Source organism: Gambusia affinis, linkage group LG16, assembly GCF_019740435.1.
Source record: "Gambusia affinis linkage group LG16, SWU_Gaff_1.0, whole genome shotgun sequence".
Lineage (NCBI taxonomy): Eukaryota > Metazoa > Chordata > Actinopteri > Cyprinodontiformes > Poeciliidae > Gambusia > Gambusia affinis.
Genome location: NC_057883.1, coordinates 20,143,350 through 20,165,284, shown reverse-complemented (window position 1 = coordinate 20,165,284; position 21,935 = coordinate 20,143,350). Strand labels below are relative to the sequence as shown.

General features: G+C 38.3%; 1 protein-coding gene across 2 annotated transcripts; it reads left to right on the top strand.

Annotated features, from left to right (window-relative positions):
- Positions 1-711: 711 nt before the first annotated feature.
- On the top strand, positions 712-21,840 carry syne3 (spectrin repeat containing, nuclear envelope family member 3). 2 transcript variants are annotated; one of them, XM_044143499.1, is made up of 18 exons: positions 712-819; positions 2,706-2,863; positions 5,616-5,788; positions 8,465-8,774; positions 8,871-9,026; positions 9,541-9,900; positions 10,485-10,621; positions 13,151-13,325; positions 14,121-14,303; positions 15,814-15,957; positions 16,149-16,283; positions 16,723-16,884; positions 18,047-18,219; positions 18,295-18,490; positions 18,944-19,087; positions 19,947-20,147; positions 21,041-21,091; positions 21,202-21,840. In XM_044143499.1, the coding sequence occupies exons 2-18, from the start codon at positions 2,720-2,722 to the stop codon at positions 21,382-21,384; spliced, it is 3,027 nt and encodes a 1,008-aa protein (XP_043999434.1). In that variant the 5' UTR covers positions 712-819; positions 2,706-2,719; the 3' UTR covers positions 21,385-21,840. The 2 variants fall into 2 exon arrangements, with proteins under 2 accessions (XP_043999434.1, XP_043999433.1); XM_044143498.1 differs by lacking the exon at positions 712-819 and adding an exon at positions 2,439-2,609.
- Positions 21,841-21,935: the final 95 nt, after the last annotated feature.

Sequence of the window (21,935 nt, the reverse complement as noted above, 5' to 3'; positions counted from 1 at the left end):
GCACAACTGCATGGACTGCAATTATTGCTGGTTAATTATTGAAGGATCATGCATTCAGATTCTGGTTGACAACAGTTGGCTAGTGTAGGATAAAAATAATTTACTAGGTGGTAAAATTGTAGTAATTTAGGAACTAATCTAAATTATTTCAATAATCAAACAGCAGACATTATCCAGAACAATTAATTTTTAATAAAACCTATTTGTTTAGATGGATTTTTTTTTATTACATATAACATTTTTAATTGCTCATTTTACAGAAGCTTTCACCAGTGCATACAATACAACAGAAACTGTATACAGAGAAAAGTAAACACAATGGGAGAGGGAGATACATAAAATGATTAAATACAGTTTTTAATTCCACGTTTATTGATTTCCTCGTTTATTTATCAAAAGCTTTATTTACTTGCTATGTACATATAGCTGATTAATCTTTGAGTAAAGTAACAAAACAATCAAAAACATTGTTTTGTTTCACATCGGTGCTGATGCATTTGAAATCCTCGGATTCCTCTGTGAGTATGTGAATTTGACTTATTTTATTCTTCTGTTATTGGAACAGTAATATTAATCTGCGCTTCTACATTTTGTTTCATACTTTCAAACATTACTCATTTTAACCATTTTTTATTTTGTGGTGAAAAATCCTGTGGCCATGAGTAATATCTGAAGTTTTTACCTAATTTCCGAGCGGCCAGTGAACGCAGCGCAGAGCTCCACTTCCTGTCAGCAGGAAGTTTCCCGTCCTCGCCGACCCGGACTGTTTTGATAACTGTCTGCTGCTACCGGACAGAGAACCGCTCGGAGCCGGAAGCTGTGAGTGCTTGTGTTTTGTTTGGACCTGTTTACACGCTGTTTGCTTATTGTTTATTGACCGAACACAGACAGAGTTCGGGCTGCCGCAGCAGCAGCTGTTCGGTGTGTTCTGGGTCGCTTCATAGACACAGCGCTCTGTTTCCTGTTAAGAGTTTCCGTTACACCTGATCAGCTGAGATCAGAGCTCACCTGTCCGTCAGGCTCGGGTGGATTAACGTCAAATCACACCTGACGTCACAAAGATGCGTCACTCTAAGGGGTAGCCGAACTGTGGTCTCTTGTTGGGCTTCCGGTTCTGGCTGCAGACCGATGAAGGTCAGGATGGATCTGATCTGCTTCCTGTAGAGTTTCCTATTTCCTCTGATCTTCTGACAGCTGCTGTGAGTCAGTTCGGACCTTTGATAACAGAACCGGATGCATCTGCTTGTGCAGGACATCAAATTATTAAAAGAGATTAAAAAAAATTAAAAGTAGTTTATTATCATTTACATTGAAATAAGGATTAGAATAACTGGAGGGGGGAATCTGACGTTAATCTCACAATTCTGAATTTTGAAAAAATTCTAAAGTTTAAGTCAGAATTCTAAAATAAAAGTCAGAATTGGAAGATTAAAGTCAATATTCCGAGATTAAAGCCAGAATTTTGAGATTAAAGTCAGAATTATGAGAGTTAAAACAAGATTTCTGATATCAAATTGATATTCTAAGATTGATAGTTAGAGATTAAAGGTATGATTTCTGAGATTGAAGTATATATTCTGAGGCAAAAATTGAAGTTTTGAGATTAAAGGGCAGATTTCTGAGATTAAAGTTGATATTATTGAGATTGATGTTGATATTGAGAGGTTAAAGTCAGAATTATAAGATTATAAGATTAAAAGCACATTCTCTGAGATTAAAATGATAATTCCCAGGATTCCTAAGAAAAAAGTTGGAATTCTGAGATTGAAGGAAAGAATTCTTAGACTATACCAAACATACGTAACATTTAATATAAAGGAGGAGACTCATGTTCATATTTAGGTATGAAAGCTTTTTAGTTACGATGAAGATTAAAACATTTTCTTTCATTAGTTTGAATTAAAGTGTTTGACCAATTGGAAACTGAAAGTACGGTGGCTCTGGAAGGACAAACGTCTGTCAATGTGCATTTGATGGATTAAAAAAATTTTTTTTTCTTCACTTTTTTATTATTTAGAAATGTCTGAAAACTAAACCAGACGTTGAGAGGAAATGTTTAGATTATTTTTGTTAGTTTAAAACACATTTCTAACCTCTGATGTTTAACTGTGAGGCAACAACAATAAAACAGTTGAATTAATTGGAAGCAGCCAAGTTCAGAAAGATCCAAACTGAGTTCTGGTTGTTTCTTTAGAGCTACGGAGTTACAAAGTTAAAACCTGAGTGAAAAGGATTAACCATCTGAACCAAATTTAAGTTTATTACTCAGAATTTCTGCAGTCGTGGTGTGAAAGAACCAAGAGGAATGCTGCTGTGGTTAAAATGAGTCATTCAGGAAAACCGCTCTCACTCTGCTGCCTCTCAAAGGAGAAGTCGTTTCGTTGGCTCCTCCCAGCTTCGTATTTCACTGCAGTTTAACTTTTAACGTTCCAACTGCAGCTCCTGAGGGAACAACGAGTTCCTCCCCAGACCTGAGAGCCACACAGAGTATTCCTGGGATTTTTGTTTTCCCACGTCAACAAACTGCAGGAGGATTAATGAAGTTTTTACTGGAAAGCAATCAAGAAGAAGAAGAAGAAGAATGCAGACCTCTGACTCACAACCTGAAGGTTTCACCTTGATGCTTTCACTGGGCAGGGAATTAAAGCCGAGAGACGGAACAGCTTCATGTTCCTGCTGGTTCTGATTTATTCCTCTTTCTGCAGGTTCTGGTCCGGCCATGACCCAGCAGGAGCAGCAGGAGTTCACCGCCCGCCTGCAGGAGGCCGATGCTTGGATGAAGGGCATCGAGGAGCAGCTGAAGGCTAACGACAACACGGCGGGACCACGAGATGCCCTGGAGGCCCGACTCAGGGAATCCGAGGTGTGTCGGGTTTTCTTTGATGGGGTTACGCTGTCTGAATGTGGGAGTTAGTCGGATATGTGGCAGGATTTTTATAAAATCCCAACCTGCTGTGCACATTTTACACGTTTTTGTTCTTCCATTTGGGTCTCAACTGCTTCCAAAAAATGCTTAAAAAAATAAGTTGATGTTTTGTGGTGACTTGAAGATGAGCCATTTCCAAAACATTTGGAATGTAATGTCACAAATGAGCAAGAGCTCATCTTGCCCTCACTTAGCAAGATAAGCTCTCAGGTGAGTTATACCTGCTCTAGCACCAGTTCTACCTGTTCTCAGATTGGTTGACTGCTCTCAGGTGGGCTTCAGCTGCTCTATAGCCAGTTTTACCTGCTGATAAAAGAGGACCAGTTATGAAAAATTCAAATTTTTTTGACTTTCATTTGGGTCTTAACTGCTTCTAAAAACATCCCAACTATTTAAATAAGTAAAAATAAATCTTTAGCAGTAGGTTCATGGTTTTGGTGTCTGGAAAATGAGTTGTTTCAAAAACCTCCAGATTGTTAAATCACAATTGATGCATGTCGTCAACTATCAACCTAAGTGAAGCTCCAGCAAGTTTGGTCAGCTGGTTGTACCACTGTACAATGGCTGCTGGAAAAGACAAGTGTTTTGATATTGACTTATCATCCAGAAACCACTTGTTGCACTCTTGTTGGTTGTGCAGGAGGCCCTACTAAAGCTTTTTAAAGATGTATGGCTGTTTAACTGCTGACACGTTTACAGCCATTTCACATGCAAGTGCAAACATTGAGTATTTAGGGGTGACGCCTGCAGCAGCTCATTTGCATTTAAAGGTACATATCCTAAATCTGTTCATTGTGAAAGGAGCTCAAGATAGGCAGAACTGAGCTGACTAAAATCTCAATATCTCAAAATGATTTTGTGCAAAAATAATGCCCATAAACCTATTGTAACTTGTTCAAAGAAGCACAATAGTCACCTGGACAGGAAACAGAGATGCAGTTTGATTTGCTTTAACTGGGAATCTCATCTATGTTTAAATCAGTATTCTTAAAGTGGCTGTAAAAGCAATCTGACAGCTGGTTGCATGAATGCATGCAGTTTTATGAGCCGCTCCCTGCTGGGCGTTGTCCTAACTACAGTCGGACTCATTAATTGCATTGCTTCTCCTGCAGATCTTAAACTTTCCGTGATAACCTGCTGCAGGCTGTGAATAACCAGCATAGAGATAGATCTGCTCCTGCAGCTGATGACAACATCAATCTTCATCGAGTTCCTGCGCCTTCCTGTTTTCACTTTAAGGCCTCACCCTCTTGAAAACTGCAGTCTGTCAGCTGTTCTGCAGAAACAGGCGGCAGAACCAGTTTAAAATTCTTTATGATTTCTGTTTTGATTCTGTTGAAGTTACTAAACCTGGGTACATGTTCTTGTCTTAGAGCTGTTGTTTGTGAGGAGACTGCAGTGTTTTTCTTGTGTTTTTTTCTAAAAGCTATTATTACAAAGAGTTCCTGTTTCTCTATGTTCATCCGACTCACACGGGGATAAAACCTCCTCACTCTGAACCTGCTGCTGCTGTAGAAAGGCTTCCTTTACTTTACCTTTTAAAGTGATCTTGATAAATAATTTAAATAAGTCTCCAGGCTTCCTGAAGATCTGTCAACATTTTCCTTTAGGCTCTGGCTGCTGTTGCACTGAGTTTCAGACGTTGCACAAAGTAATAAATCTGAGGAAACGCATGAAGGACAAGAATGAATGGTGAAGGCAAATATCTGCAGTATGTTGTTGTTTAAGTTTGTGTTCTTTTGTTCTCTGATCTAGTTTTATTTCAGTTTTATTTGGTCGAATCACCAGTTTAATGCCTGATCTTATTTTGCTGCTGTGCTACAAAAATCCTCACATGTATTTGTAGTTCCTGAATGTCATCGTGCATCATCACTGAGCTTCACTGTATAACATAGTAGCAAAGTTTGCTGGATGATAAATTGACCCAGAAAGGATTGAGATAAACGAGAATATTGTTTTTTTTAGATTATTTTCAAGTAATGTAATGATAATAACATGATAATGGAAGTACATCCTCTCAAAGATCAATAAACATTTTCTTTCCTAACGAGCTATTAACATTGTTACTGCAAGACATTTAAAATATATAAAATAAATTAACAAAACTCCTGTTAAAACTAATAAAATGTATACTGAAGTCTTTGTAAACAAAACTGCTATTCAAAAAAAGATTTTGTTAAGATTGATGCCCCAGACTGAATAGTTTTGGTGGAAAGAAGAACTTGAGAAAAACAAACATGCAAATGGAAATAATAAATGATTAATCACCTAATTATTTAAGTGATTAAGTGATAAATGATTAATCATGCTTAATGCTTATTGCATTAATGCATTACATTAATCCATGCAAAAAGCATAGATTAATTGCTTATTGCAACAGATTTAGAGGTTCACATCCAGGATCCATGTGAGCTGAATTTGTTAATCTGATCTCAGGAGAAAAGATTTTTTTAATCTTAATCAGTTTTAAAGATTTTGAAAAATTAGATTTTTATTATTTTTTCAAAGGAGAATAAACCTGAACTTTTGAACAAAGTTATAGGAACATAAAACAAGAAGGTGGTGTTGTTGTTGTGATCTTTGTGGTTGGTTTAGTTTGATAATCTAAGAACTACCTGTTGCCAGAGGTAGGAGTCTTAATGCTGAACGGTGTTTGGATTTTAAAAGTTTTTCACATGTGATTTTGTAGAAAATCCACAGTTCGGCGAACCATGGTCGGATGATAGTGGACCAGGCTCTGATGGCTGCAGAGAAGCTTCTGCAGAGCGGCGATGAAGAGCTGAGGAACAGCACCAATGTCAAACTGAAGGAGCTGAAGGACCAGTGGGACGAGACCACCACCTACATTAACCACTGTCACAGGTAACCGCCGGTGCATCAGTGTGTTAGAGGTAAACTTTGTTGCCTTTCCGTTGCAGCAAAATCTATAATGATATGTTTATTTGCCTTCTGTTTGGTGTTTAAGTGTGCATTTCAATGAATGTTTACTTAAAAGCTCTTCTAGGGATGAGCACTGCAAATGAGTTACGGCTCTAAATGCTAAACCAACATGTTAATTGCTTATACTTATCCCTAAAGCTTTATTATTATTATATTATTTATCCTTCCTCTACCATATCAACAAAAACACTCTCCAGGCTATGAATACATAACGAACTGCAATGAATTTTTTCCCCCCTTTCTCCTTAGCATTGGGTTATGTTTCTATTCATGTATAATCCTTCAATGTTCATCTCAGCTCCAGTAGGTTGACTTCATGACAGACACATTCAGGTTCACTGTATTTATTCTAAGAAAAGAGCAAATCAAGTTGGTGGTTAACATCAGTCCAGCAGCTTCTGCCCTTCTACATTAAAATAAATATCATAAATAACCCTAAAGAAGCAAAGACTCCCAAAGAGCAGTTGGCAGCAGTTAGCAGCAACAACAATGGAAAATATTTATAATAACAGTTAAATACTGATACAAAACATAGCAAAATCAGTCATGAAACACCGAATATGATTAAATTTGTCTAAAATATATGTTAGAATAAAATATTTGTAAGGAAAACACTGAGCTAAAGCTAGTACATACCACAGTTACCAACGGCGACAGAAAAGAGGGGGAGGAGCTGTCAGTTACTGGTTACTATGGTAACCAAGCGCAACATAACAGAACTGAAAACGGCAATAACAACTTGTTGACTCAACAAAACAAATTCAAATTCATGTTGACAAACTTCACATCCATTATGTTGTTAAATTAAAAACCTGTTACACATGTCCACTTAATTTTAATACCCATCTGTGATTTCTTTATATCACAATAAAAATACATGTCCCTATCAAATAAATAAATAAAAATAAAATTTGCACTGGTGCTGCACAGTTTTTGAAAATCTTGCGATGTATGTCTAGTTTTACATGTTGATATTATGATGAAGGTATAGTAATAATATATTAACTTCAGAGTGTTGGAGGAAACCTCTGTTAGGATTTAAAACTCAGCTAATAGAATATTAATCTTTCAGTTCCTCAAACAGTTTCAGGGGAACTGTCAGACAAAGTCCAGAGAGGCATTAATGTAAATAAACATAAAAGAGGAAGGATCACTGAATTGAGCTTTAGCAGAAACATTTAAATGCCGGGATTGTTTTCAGATGAATCAAAACACCTGAGACAGAGAAGCAATCACCTGTCAGGTGGAATCCATCGACCAATTAGAGAACAAGCTGCATCTTCCTGCTTGTGTTTCTGTAAAATAAAAGAACCGGGTTTGTTTTATCACTCTGGGAATAAAGAAACAATTTAGAAAGGAGGAAAATGCCAGGAAGACGTCATGAGAGATTGATATCCTCACGGCAGGAAGCATAAACATCTCAAAGGGCTTCGCATGTGAAACAGACAGATAACAAAGAGAGGCGGCTGCTAAAGAGCCTGTAATGTCACGTTGTCGGCATGCAGTCCAGCTAAATGTCAAATCAACTGAGATGTTTTCCAAAATGCCACTTCAACATTTGAGTTAAACGAGGAGCTGCATGAATAACATTTGAATTAAATACCTTTTCAAGTCTTAAATTGAAACTAATCTGATCCCAGCTGAGAACAGAGATGGTGTGAGATTTCTGACTCTGATAGGAGGTGCTGGTTATTTTACAGAGTGGAAGTTTAAATGAAGTAAAGTAGACCTGAAATGACTAATCTGATGAATCGATTATTAAAATTACCATAAACTAATTCAGTAATAAATTAATCAATAACTGAAGTAAACAGACTTTGCAGATAGAACAATGTCAGAGCATTAATTAAGTCAAAACTGTAAAATATATATACATTTTGCCTTTAATATGAATAGAAAACTTCTTTTGAAAAACCATAACTCTTCAAGTGGAAGTTTTAGCTTTAAAATTCTGTAAAAACAAACAAAACAATCTCCTATTAAACATCGTTTGATATCTAGTTATTAATCTGATAATCCCCAAATAATGATAATCAACCAGTTAACTTTTAAATAGTGTTATTTAAAAGTTTATTGGAATATAAACTTATAAAATAGTCTATTTTATAAAAGTTAAAAATAAACTAATTTCAACTAAACATTTTTTATAAACATAAAAAAATTTAAAATGTATTTTAAATAAATTAAAACAATATTAAAAGGCACTTTAATAGACATTTATTAAATTAAATTTTTATTAAAATTATTTTTAATAAATGTTACTTTATATAAAATAAATATTTTTCATTTTAAATAAACTTTGGAAAATTTTCTGAGTAAAAATGTATAAATAACACTGTATTTATTTTAAATAAAGAAAAAAAGTATTTATTAAAATACGTTTTTATAAAATTAATCTTATTTAAATAAATTAAGAAAATGTATTTCCTTAAATAGGATTCAGATAGTTTTTTTATCGTTTAATGCATTTCTAACATTGATTAATAAAGGCTAACGTAGTTAAAATCTTCGGATTTCTTTATCAGAATAATTGATCACTAAAATAATATTTATTTGCAGCGCTACACTAAAGTTTACCCCACATCTCTGTCTCTGCAGCCGGATCGAGTGGGTGTGGCTCCACTGGAGCGAGTACCTGAAGGCGTACGAGGAGTTTGAGCTGTGGCTGACGAAGCAGCGCCGCAGCCTGGACCTGGACGTGGAGCTGCAGATAGGCCTGAAGGAGAAGCTGTGGCAGGTGGAGCAGCAGAGGGTGATTGTCAGCGACATCAAGAGCCAGGCGGTTCTGTTGGAGAGGCTGCTGGATGAGGCGGCCGCGCTGCACAGCAGAACCGAGGACCCCAGTGTGGACGCAAAGGCCCAGCAGAGGCTGCAGGAGGATTACGTGGAAGTTCGAGACCGAGCCCAGGTGAGACACGATTTACCCCGGATCATCCTGACCGGGTCATAAAACACCTCTGATCCCGCTGGATGCTTTTTAAATTTTTTTTTCCTGTTTGGTTAGGAGCGACTGATGCTGCTGCAGAAGATCAGCGAAGAGCACCGCATGTTCCACAGCCACGTTCAGAAGTTCCAGTCCTGGTTGGTGTCTAAAACCAAAGAGCTGACGGAGCTGATGAACCTGGAAGAAACGCCGGAGAACAAACTGAGAGCATTAAAGGTCAGCCAAATAGCCAACAGAGTTACCAAATAAATTTGTTGTTCAGTACATTTCTGTCTGTGTTCAAAAAAAGACATTTAAAGTCAGTTAACCACTGTTTTCCTGTATCGGATCAGTATCGGTTGATACTAAAGCACCGATATCTGTATCGGCATCAAAAGTGGAAACAAGTGGATCAGTACGTCCCTGTTAGACACTGTGTGGTTCTGGAGCAGCTGCACTTTTCTGCTGCATATAAGAGTTGTTGATGCAAATGTGGGCTTTTTTTTTTAATCACAATAAAATTTCGGCTGACATAATGTTCTTAAAATGAAAAGTATGTTCACAAAGACACAAAGTGTCAATGTTTTTACCATCAAGAGATAAGATAAGTATTAAAGCCACATTTATGCAGAAACTTATACTGAAAAGCAGAATTTTCTGCACCCAAATTGACTTTTATCTATTTTTATTAAAGTCGGCTAAATATGGCAAGAAAGTAAACCTCCTGTCGTAACGTCTTGCTTTATCTCAGACTGTGGATGAAAGCGTGGACTGTGAGGAGAAGACGCTGCAGCACATCGAAGGCATGGCCGACGCCGTCAGAGCCAACACGTCCCCGGCGGGAGCCGAGGCCGTGCAGGAGGAGGCCGAGGAGCTGCGGCTGGGCTGGCAGCGCCTGCGGCAGGGTCTCTGTGAGGCTGAGGAGGGGCTGCGCTGCAGCTTGGACTCCCACAGTCAGTACGCCACCCGGTGCCAGCGGCTGGGGGAAGATATCGGCCGGATCAGGGAGATGCTGCAGGAACTGGACCAGGAGCTGGTCGACACCCAGGAGTCCAAGAGCTGCAAGGAGACGACCGAGGAGCAGATGGAGGGGCGGTGGATGAAATACTCGGTAAGTTGGGGCGTCACAGTGAAGTTTGCCTCTAAACCTTCTTCATATTAAACAAACCTGGTGGCAGGCCGGGAATTGAACCTGCGACGGCCGCGCTGAGGACTAAGGCCTCCTTATGTGGGTTGTGTTTGCCCCCTGCACCATCACAGCACACCCTGATATACAATTTTTAAAAATGTTTGCGTAGCTAAACCTTTTGGTTTTGCTGCTGTTGCCGTTACAGATATAAATAATGTCTCCAGAGGTAATCAAAGGTCAACCGGCCTCCAAATTAACAAAATCAAACAAAATGTATTTAAATTAATTTATGTTTAAGTTTGTGCTCGTTTGTGCAGCTAAGATTTTTGGACCACAGACTTTGACTGAAACAAAATATTTTTAATAACCTCTTGGAAATATTTATTAATAGCATTTAAAATGATAGCGGCACGAACAAAACTTTTTGCAGCAGAAACATTTGACACAAATTCTGTTTGAGTTGAAGAAGGCAGTGGGGTCGACTGTTGAGGCGGAGAGGCTGAAATGGATGGGACTGCGTGAGATTCAGCCCCAGGAACCTGAAAAGTCTCTCCTCTGTGTTTCAGGGTGTGAGGAACATGCTGGCAGGTAAAGAGTCTCAGGTGGAGCTGCTGAAGTCTCAGCTGAAGGATCTCTTCAGGTTCTCGGAGGATCCTCGCCACCTCACAGACGACGTCCTGGCTGTTGTTAAAGAACATCAGAGGTAGGAGCAACCTGCGGTCAAACCTTCAGCTGGGGTGTTTTGCCGCAGTTGGTGTATTTCTATGATAAAAAAAATAATAATCCCGCCGTTTCCATGGAAACGTCTTTTCTCAGTTGATTGAACTGATCTGATGAAAGCATCTGTAAAGCATGTTGAAACCATGAAACGTAAATTATTAACAGAAAGTAGAATAAAATTTATGTAAAGCTGAGTTGAAGCAGATTCATCTTATTCTGTCTGATGTTTATTTAATTAGTTACCTCAGCGGATTTGATTGATCGGTTACCTATCAGAGCCATACAGTGAATTTCTCAGAAATGTTACTGGAGATACATTTACAAATTGTTGGAAGAAAACATGAAAAAATGCAAAAATCAATCCAAAATCTGTAGCAGCATATGGGAAAATCAGAAACTGGCCACAAAATTCTGATTGGTGCATTTCCAATTTCTAAATTTCTTATAAATAGGACATTTTTGGAAAATTTCCTAATTTTTTATTACCTAAAAAATTTTTCTAAAAATTTCCTATTTTTGGGAAATTAGGAAAAGGGAGTTTAAAAGAGTTTTCTATTTTCAAAAGGGAGTTTTCGGGTTTGACAATCCAGGTTGCACAATAAACCCTCAGATTAAACAAATTACAAACACAAGCTCCCCCTGCTGTCCAAAAAAGATGCTGCGGAATAAAATATGCTGCTTGTTACTGACTGCTGAGTCAACTTCTACTGCTAAAGCTGAAAAGTCAATTATAAATCTGTTAATTTAATGCAATTTACCAGAGCAAACTACTTTACTTAGAGTTACGGGTTTTCTGCCACAACTTGTGTTTTTGAGGAAACGTTTCACCGTTTGACCCATTAAAGTAAAACTCGAAAGTCTAAACACAAGACTTTCGACTGCTGTGAGACGCAGGTGGTTTATATTCAGTGTGTTCTTGTTGACCTGTGCAGCAGCATCATTATTCTTTCCACAGCTTGCATCATTCAGCAGGGGGAGCTCCTCGACTAAATGAATGGAACAGCCTTGAAAAATGACTCTTAAAGCAAATCTTTTCAGTGAGGGGAAACATTCAATTTGAACTTGTTAAAAGCTCAGCAAACAGGGGAATTATTCGAGTTGAGGCGAGCAGTTTTAGCATCTCTAAACAGTCATTACATGTTACAGTGCTTCTTACGTTCCTGCAAATTTCTCTGGTTTTTCTTTTACCTTCTGTTTAATTTTAATAACATCGCAGTGTGGGAGGAAGCTGAGCTCAGACCTGCAAACTGCTGCAACTCCAGTAGATGCAGTTTAGCCTCTAATTATAGTTTGTATAAAAATAGGATCAAAGACTATGACAAAAACATAAAATTATATGAAAGACACATTAGTAGACTAAAAAATTAATATACTACCATACTTTTTAAAGTAACCATTATCATAGTTGCTGAGCAGCTTTTTTTTGCACATATTTTCATCATTTATATTTATATTTATGCTCTGGGTCTTTGAGGATTGAAGATTTTGTCATCTTTCATATCACTTAAAGATCTAAAAGAATAATTTGGGCCAAACTAAGTATTATGTTGCTCAAAGTGGAATACATAGTTAATTAAACTATTATTATTCCAAATAATATGAATACTTGTGTTTAAAATCTATTTGGTGCATCACGGTAGCGCTCCAGAACCCAGTTAACAGAAAAGAAAAAAATCTCCTGTTTCAATTCTTTGAAAAATACTTTATTGATCCAGAAGAAAAATTAATGTTGTTGCCACTTATATTATGACAGGAAGGATCTCCCACAACTTTTGATATTACATTATTATTATTATTATTATTATTATTATTATTATTATTATTATTATTTGGTCTGTTTTTGACCAAAAAGACAAAACATAATTATTTATCTAATTGTAGCATGAATTTCAATTTTGTTTCTTCCCATTAAATATTTTATGCAATTTTTTATTTTACCAAAAAATTGACACCTATCAGATTTTAACCAGAACCAGACTTGATCCATGTTCAGTGTTCTGCATCACTAAACTCTGTTTTTCATAATAACACCTTCCTGATTTAGCTTAAAAGACCTTTTTAAATTTGTTGGTAAACATAAACATGTTATTTTTTTTATTCAACGGCTTCAGTTTGATGTTTTTTTCTGAAATCTGTCAGGTTTGAACAAAGCTGAAGGTTATTAGGGATTAATAAAATAAATACAAGCTCCAAGCTTTTTTTCCGTTTCCTTGGAGAAACAGGAAATAACAACTCAGTATTTGTTTTGATTCTCACCTTGGATGAAGACAAAAGATTCCTTTTCAGCAGCTTAAACCAAACCCTCTAGATTTGTTTGTTCTGAAAGGGAAGAGAGTTCATAAAGTGGTGAATCATGCCGAACTTTCTTAGCTGCAGAGTGAACTTTAAAGAGCGCTCTTCATCTGACTGAACAAAGAGGAATATATCCCACTGCAGTCTGAAGGCGAAGCGTTATAAACACAGACTGTCTGTTAAACTCTGTGTCCACTGTCTCGTCCTCCTCCCGTCTCAGTGTGAAGAGCAGAGCTTCCAGACTTTGTTCGGAGTCGGAGCTGGAGCTGAGGAGTCTCCTCCGGGATCCGCTGCTCAGCTTCTCTCAGTGGGCAAACTCCGTCTCTCAGGTGATGGAGGCCTCCAACAACGTCAACGACTTCTCCAACACGGCCATGCTGCTGCAGAAGATCCAGGTATAACACACACACACACACACGCATACGCACACACACACACACACACACACACACACACACACACACACACACACACACACGCACACCCTTGATTGGCAGACTAATAAAGCCATAGGCTTCAATCTGATCGAGAACCTCAGAGATTAATTAAGCGACCAACATCAATGTCTGACCTCACTAATGCTCTCTTGGAAAATTTAATTTTTGGAAAATCTCAATTTATTTATTTATTTATTTTAACAATGCACTTTTTCTACAGTAATGTTAACTCACCTAAAACTTACCATCTTGTTTGACAAAAGTGTTTTTACTGCTCCCATTTATTTTAACTTTTAATTCAGGTCAACTCACACAAGGAATTATTGAAATAAAAGATATTTTCTCTCATTTGCAATTTTAAAGGAAGAAAAGTGAGGGGAAAAAAAAATCAGAAATCAAGATTTTATTTTTAAGCCATATCGCCCAGGACTTGTAAAAAGCAGGTATTTCATTGATTTTAGTCATAAAATATACATGGAAATGATGAAATGTAAAAAGAAGAAACTAGAAATATTCAGACTCTGAAAGTTTCACTGCAGAATCTGATGAAAACTGAAGCATAATGGAAAATATTCTTCATGTCTTTAGTTCATATAGGTTATATAGCTGGAATGTTTTAATGTTTTCTGTGCAGCTGCTCTGTTTGATTGTTTTTCAGTTTGAAATCAGCTTCAGCTCAAAGTTTGAACCCGGCGTTTCTGTGTCTCACCTCTAACTTTGCGTCATTTCTGTCTCCTCTGTCGTTTCCTCCAGGGTCTCCTGCAGAGCAGCACCGAGCTGCAGGAGCGTCTGAGTCTGCTGCAGGTGAAAGGAGACCTGCTGGACTCTGTGTTCGGTACTGAGAGTTCTGACGATCTGCAGGGGGAGCTGAGCGCCGCCGTTAGAACCAGAGAGCTGTTGCACAGCCAGCTGCTGGAGAGGAAGAACAGGCTGGAGGTACCTGAGCCCACCTGGGTGGGAAGGGAAGGAGAATGAGTTCCCCACTCCTCCCACTGAAACCACAACTTGGTTTAAGTTGTGGCTAAAACTGTGACCTTTATTTAAAAAAATAAATCGATTTGTTGCTTAGGTAATAACAGTGTTGAAGAAGGACACCTAGTGGTCAAAAAAAGAAACTTCAAATGCTCCATCAGTTTCATTTTATGGCATAAAATATTTAAAACATGCCATATTTTCGAGATGCACAAATCTGAACTGGATTAGTCCACATTTATTGGAAAAGAACAATAAAAGCCTCTAAATGGGAACATCCTACTGTGACACCCAAAATACTAAGATGTTTCTTCTTCTCTGTTATGTCTCTGTTGGGCGGAGATGAGTAGAGATGCAGCAATCAATCAACCAAGATGGATTTGAACTGGTAAATTTTCCAATAATCAGCTGTGATCATTCATTGGAAAACGTGTTTTTCCCCCTCCAATTGAATAAATGCAACAGAACTAAAAACTCCCATCATTTTGAGTAAAGGATTAACCGATTCATATTAGGAAAGCATAAAGTTCTTAAGAGATTTTTTTTTACAGAATTTGAACCAGGTGAAGGTAAAACATTTTTTATCTTAAGTTAAATATGTGCTTAGTTTTGCACAGTTTTGACTTTATTACTTCTATTAGGTTCTTGGGTGATTATTTCAATAATCGATCCGTCAAAATTCATCCGATCAATTGTTTTCAAGTCTGTGAACCAGCAGCGTCTTTGCTATATATTTGATTTTAATAAAAATTTGATAAGGGTTAGCAATGCATTAATTCATGAATTAAATCTTACAATTGCTTCATTTCTTGTTGAATTCAGACTCCTGTCAAATAATCTGCAGCGGCAGAAGTCGAAGTTTGATTGGTGCATCTCCAGAGATGAAATTTGAGCTGATTGATCTGCTGAAAACATAAAAAAATGGATGTGAATGTTTGTATAAACTTCTTTCTTTGCTGCCCTCTTTCTTTAACCTCGGCGTCTAAACTTCCTTCCTCAAACTATACCTGCAGTTTCCCACCGCAGCAGCTCCATCCATCAACTCTCTCCTGCTGCGTTTTAAGGATGGAGCCCGCCCGTCTCTCTGCTGGAAACTCATCCTGTATTCTTTCCTCTGTCTCTGTCAAAGTTGCGTCAGAAAGCTGATGTTTGGTTTCCAGAGCCTGCAGCTACTGTTTCTCGCAGAGGAAACAGAAACTCCTCTGATATTTGCTCAGTTTGGGCTCTGCGGCTGCTAACGGAGAGATCTCTGACAACTCTCCGGTTTCTGATTGAGCAAAGTTTCAGCCGAACTGATTGGGTCAATAATAAACTTAACAATCCAGAAACATGCAGCGACTTGTTCTCAGAGTCAGTCACCTGTCTGGTGGGTTGAGGAGTTTATCTCCTACTGTCAGTGAACCAAACCACTCAGAGTCTCAACCTGACAGACAGTTTCTCTCCAACCTGTTCTGATGTTCCCTTTGTCTGTCAGAGTTTAATCTCCAGAACCAAAGACTTTGACGAAGCGTACAAGCAGATCCTCGCTACGTTGTCGGCATTCAGAGAGCGGCTGCTGGCTGCTGATGTTCTTCAGCCAGACATCCTGGCCAAGAAGAGCCAGCTGGAACAGATGCTGGTGAGTTCAAACAAAGTCAGAGGGGACTTTGTTTGAAAATTAAAAGTGAGCTCAATAATTTCTATAATTTTTCTACCAAAAACTGGAATCAAAACTCTTGATTCTGGTTCTTTGGTCTGTCCTGTTTTTTGAGGGTCAGTTTTGTTCTGAGGTGTGACATCATCACTCTCCTGGTTCTTTTCTGGGCTCAGGTTCTGCAGAAGGAGCTGGAGGATGGCGAGGCCCAGCTGATTGTTCTGGAGACGCTGGTTTCCTCCAGTGAGAGCAGCCGGACCCAATACGAGAAGCTGCGTGCTGATTGGTCCGAGCTTCACCGGAGAGTCACAGTGAGATAGAGCCTCCTTCATTTCTCCTTTTCTTCCTTTCTTCCTTCCTTCCTTCTTTCCTTGCTTCCTTCATTCCTTTCTTCTTTTGTTCTCTCCTCCCTACCTTCCTTCCTTCCTTTCTACAGTTGTTCCTTCCTTGTTTCCTTCCTTCCTGTCTTCTTCCCTTCATTCTTTCCTCCCTAACTTCCTTTCTTCCTCCTTTCCTTCCTTTTCTGTTTCTTCCATCGCTCCTTGCTTCTGTCCTTAATTTTTTTCTTTTCTTCCCTTCCATCTTTCCATCTGTCCATCCTCCTTTTATTTCTTCCTTTTTATTTTCTTACTTCCCTTCCTTCTTTCCATCCTTCCATTCAGCCACTCATCCTTCCTTCCTTTTCTCTTTTCTTTATTTCTTTCTGAATACAAGGGAGCAAATCAGAGCTGATGTTTCCTTCTTGTCCAGGTCAAAGTTCATGACTGTGATGACATCGTCTCCGACCATGAGTGTTTCCACGGCGATCTTCTGAACATGGAGAAGTGGATTATGGTCATGAGGCAGAAGTTGGATTCGTTCTGCAGCCCGACAGGAGGATGGAGTGTGGAGGGGCGCCGACCCGAAGCCCAGGTCAGCTTTCTGATCGGTTCTGAAGAAGAGAGAAAGTTGCACGTTTTTGAACTAAATTGATCCCCAGAACCTGAGTGGGTTCTGACCAGTTTTTGATAACTCTTTGGTCAGATCCTTCTTTGATCCAGTTCTGTTTGGACCTCAGCTGTGCAGCGTGGCTCACTTTCTGAACTCTCAGAAACAAAAGTAATGGGTAACCACGGTAACAGCACAGCTACTCCAACCCAACATAATGAACCCTGAGACTTTCTGACATGCAGTTTTTATGATGGAAGAATTAAAGTTAAATTCCAGCCGTGATGTTTTATAGAAAGCCTCCAGATTTAGGAATCAGTCAGATATTTTCTCTGAGGCTCCAGCTCTATTTAACATTTAAACATCTGAATGTTGTAACAGTCAGTCAACGAAACCGAGGCAGAAGAGAAAAAGGAACATTATCTCAGATTATTTGCAGGTTTTAGAGGAGAAAAATATTCTTTAAAACATGAAATGATATCTTGCACCTGTGAGCATTTTTCTTCCTCTCCTGGCTGCCTCACAGACTCATTAGTCGTGGTTAAATTCAATAAATTAGAAATTAAAAAGTTAATTTTCTAGTTTAATTGCATACTAGGATATTTATTTTATCTTGTTTAACTTATTTGTGCATGTGTTTTTAACCTCTGTTTTTAAAATCTTACTCTTGATTTTTCTGTATAGCACTTTGAATATACAGAATTATTGAGCCTGAAATGTGCTATACAAATTTCTTTGCTTTGCATTCCCTTACAAAATCCAAATCTTACAATTACAACAAGACAGAATTCTTAGAACCAAGACAGAATTCTGAGATTAAAGTCAGAATTCTAAGAAACAAGAAAGAATTCTTAGAAACAAGACAGAATTCTGGAAATTGGTTTTTTCCTTCTTACTGAGAGAAAAAAGAATTCTATCTTTATTTTTCTCTCAGTGAGGAAAAATGTCAATAATCTGAGATAAAAGTCAGAATTCTGAGATTAAAGTCAGTATTCTTAAATAGAAGTCAGAATTCTGAGATTCTGACTTTCAGAATAATTTTTTTTCAGTGACTTTAATCCTGCTCCGTAGAAATAAGCTCTGCAGGGAGGAGATGGTTCCTCCTGATGGAAACCTGAATTCCTCTCTCCTCCTTGTTTCTCCTCAGAAACTCCTCGGGGAGTTCCCAGAGAAGGAGCTCCACCTGCAGCAGATTGAGGCTCAGGGTGGGAAGGTTCTGAGGAGAACCTCAACGGATGGCCGGGTCCACATTCAGAAAGACATGGAGCGGCTGAGGCAGCGTTGGAACGACCTGCTTACACTGAACTTGAATCTGAATAGGTAACTGATTCAATCCAAACCCTGGTTCTGATCAGGTTCTGCTCGGCATTAGACTGAGTGTTTTTGTTCTGTCAGGCTGCAGGACGGGTCCACTGAGATTCACTCTGGATCAGCAGCGAGCTTTGGACGGGTTGAATCAGAACCAGATCATGTAACGCAGGTAGTGGATCTGTCCGGTTCTTGTGAGAAAGATGGACCCAGACGGAGGCTCACAGGAGGAAGAGAAGAAAGCGAGGTGACGGCTTCGTCTTCAGGAGAAAATGATAGCAGGGTAAATATTTTTCTTTGATCTGGTTATTCCTCACCGGCTCTATAGAACTTTTCAGAACCACACAGAGTTTTTCTCAATAATGCCTTAAAATAATCGCATATTTTGTTTTGACATGTGGAGTTATTGGTGCATTTAAGTGTGATATACTGAAAATTTATCCAATGAATTTGTAACTCAGTAGATCTGTCTGTTTTTTCCTTAATAGTCAATTCTGCCTTGTTTTTCTGTTTCGGATATTATCGGCCGATACTGACCCTCAGATATTTGTTTAGTGAAAAACACGAGGCCTGATGTTCTCACCTCCTCTGATTTTATTGTTGAGGTTTGAGTGGATTTAGTCGGATCTGTTTGGATCGTTTTTCCGTCTAGGACAGACTTCACAACGCTGCACACTGGTAGAGAACATGAAGTAGCAGCTCTGGTTCTGACCCAGGTTGTGTTTGGCCTTTTCAGAGCAGCAGAGATCTAAACCAAATCAACTGGAGGGAGTTTGAGGCGTGGCTGTCCAGAGAGAATGAAGTTCTGATGAAGATAACCACAACCGATAAGAGTTCCCTCAGTGCCGAGGAGATCCAGACCCGACGGGGAACCCTGCAGGTAAGAGACTGAAATGAAATGAATTCTTTAAAAAAGCTGAAATGTCTCTTAATTATAACATATCTAATTGTAAAGCAGTATTATTCCATTTTTCATGTAAATTAAGTTTAATCAAATATTGACAACATAATCACATATTAATCATATATTGGTTTTGCTATCCATAATTGTTCATATCTTAACATGTTAAATATGTAAGTAGTATTATATTAACATGCTAAAAATGCAATTATAAATGTAAATGTTTTAAATTTATTTATTCAGTTAGTCAATACTTCAAAATATTGCAACTATTTTAAAAACTTGATAGAAAAGATGCATATAGAAGCACAAGGCTTATATTTATCCCTACCACTAAACTACCCCTTTGTAAATCATTATAAAATATAAATATCTCAAAATATTACATTTTTTTTATAGAAATCAGTAAACAGAAGCATAAAAGGAAGGAAAGCACTACAAAACCAAAACAGCTACAACACAATTTGAAGTTATTTGTCCTTGAAACCATCAAATATTTTCTTATCATGTTTTTGAAAATAATGACCTACAGTTTGGTAAGTTCATGCTTTCATCTTCCCATAATTTAATTCCAACCTCCTTTTTGTCTCGTATTTTAGCTTGATGTTTTGGAAATGTTCAAACCTGTCGCGGCTCATATTTACAGAATACTCAGAGTTTCATCCATTCAGACTCACATTTACTCACAGATATGCAGGTCGTAGTCAACTTGGGTTTAAGTGCCTTCACCAGGCCGCGTCTCAGTTTTGTTGATTATTCAAACATTGTTTTGTAATGTTATTAATATGTTAGTTATAGACTAGTTATTAATGTTGTGCAATTAACTCTTCTGCTGCAGGCTTTGATATCCAGGCTGCCTGAAGGTCAGCAGATGTTTCAGCTGTTGCTCCAGCAGCCTCAGAGCAGTCAAGCTGAGGATGAAACTCTGGAGAACCTCCGATACCGCTGGACCCTCTACAAGTCCAAGCTGAAGGAAGTGGATAACAACCTCATCATGACTAAACTGGGACTCAAGGAGAGAAAAGAACTGGAGCTCAAGGTCAGTTCAGTTTATTTATTTATAACTCCAAAACACCATAATGTCAGTTTTCACAATATTACCCTGTTTATATAGATAAATCAGGCCAAATTCACCTCAAATCAACCCAGTTTTGTAGCAAAAAGTTAAAAATTATGTATCTTATGATGCCCAGCTGTGATATTATATTACAATAGTTACTTTTATATTTTGTTGGTAGAATGGGCTTCAGCTGTTGGTGCACTGTTTATGTGTACCACCAGGGGGCAGTGCAAATTTACTTCTGTTGCTAAAGAGGTTTTATTCTGTGTAGTGAAACCTTATGAATATGGACATAAAGTTTTATCATGTTATTTTGTGGTACGATTGTAATAACGATAAAAATGACATTAAGAACTATTAATTACTTTGTTTTTGGGTAATTGTATGGCTGCAGTTATGGCTCCACAAACACAAATATTGTTCATTCTCGTTTATAACACGCTTCTTTAGGACACCAGTCACATAAAGAAGTGTGATTTGTATAGTTAAACTGCACACAGTAACTATATTTAATATATTTTTTTAATTGATTGGTATTTATTGAGATTTTCATCAAACAGACTATGGAAAAAATACCAAAAAAAATCAATTCTGACAATACGTTTTGGGAGTCCTTAGACATCATCAATTGGAATTTTTTCTTACAGCAATAAGTCAAAATACCTACCAAGATAAGAAATTTAACAAGTTAAAGGGTAAAGTAAATGCCCACTCTGAAGTATCAGAGATATTTCCCCGATCTGAACTAAACTCCCAGGTTTTTAGTGCAACAGTGAATCTGCTGCAGATGGTTTGGTCAGAGTTGGTTTGTGTTGTTTCTGAGTCACGGAGTCAAGATAAACAATCTGATACTTGATGTTCTGTCTCTGTAGCGAGGTGCAGATAATGCAAAGGGGACAATCCCTGAAACAAGAACAGAAAAGGTAACATTACCGTGGTAACACCGTCCTACTTCACTTAAACAACTAAACGCATCATCTCATCACTGCTTCATGTGGAGTTGTTCTGCTCCATCTTCTCTCTGTGTTTTCAGAAACGTGGGCTGCTGTACAGGATTTGTCGTTTGGCTCTTCTTTTGTGGCTCCTCTTCCTCGCTCTGCTGCTCCTCGCCTTCCTGCTGCCGCTCATGGACGACGGGAACAGCTGCTCGCTCTCCAACAACTTCGCCCGATCCTTCAACGTCATGCTGCGCTACGACGGGCCTCCTCCCACATAAGAACCAGGACAGTGACAGACCCGAACTCCGACTGGAGAACTCCACCTTCAGTCAGTATGAAGACTCTGCAGTGTTTTGCTATTTGCTCTTGATTTTACTTTAATACCAAACTTACCCTGATTGAGCCTGCAGCAGGGTAACTCCATGTCAGGCTGGCCACACCCACCAGACAGGTGACCCACCACAGCTCACCTGTCTTCAGGTGATCATGTTGAAGATGCCCTTTAGTCTCCAGTGCCACCACACTGAACCCTGATGGGCTCTGCCTCATCATGTGATTCAGCAGTTCATCACAGCGGTGACATGTCAGTCATGTGACCCCTTTATGCAACATTACATAACATACGATGAAGTTTTATTTTTTTGTGTTTTATAATCGTCTGCACCAGCACAATGTTTCTCCTTTGTTTATTTAACGTTTCTGATTAAGATATAAATAAATATTCTGATAATTTGTTTCTGACTGACTTGTATTGTGACAACAATCTGAGATCTTCTTATTCTGTTGATAAAAGTTGCCTGGTTACAGTTGGAGAAATATCAGTCAACTG

What these genes read in the sequence shown, in the direction of transcription:
- syne3 (XM_044143498.1), top strand. Translation starts at nt 2,582, where the DNA reads ATGCAGACCTCTGACTCACAACCTGAAG. An exon ending in GTTGTTAAAGAACATCAGAG is followed by an intron (nt 10,622 to 13,150) that starts GTAGGAGCAACC and finishes CTCCCGTCTCAG; the next exon opens with TGTGAAGAGCAGAGCTTCCA. An exon ending in GCCAGCTGGAACAGATGCTG is followed by an intron (nt 15,958 to 16,148) that starts GTGAGTTCAAAC and finishes TTCTGGGCTCAG; the next exon opens with GTTCTGCAGAAGGAGCTGGA.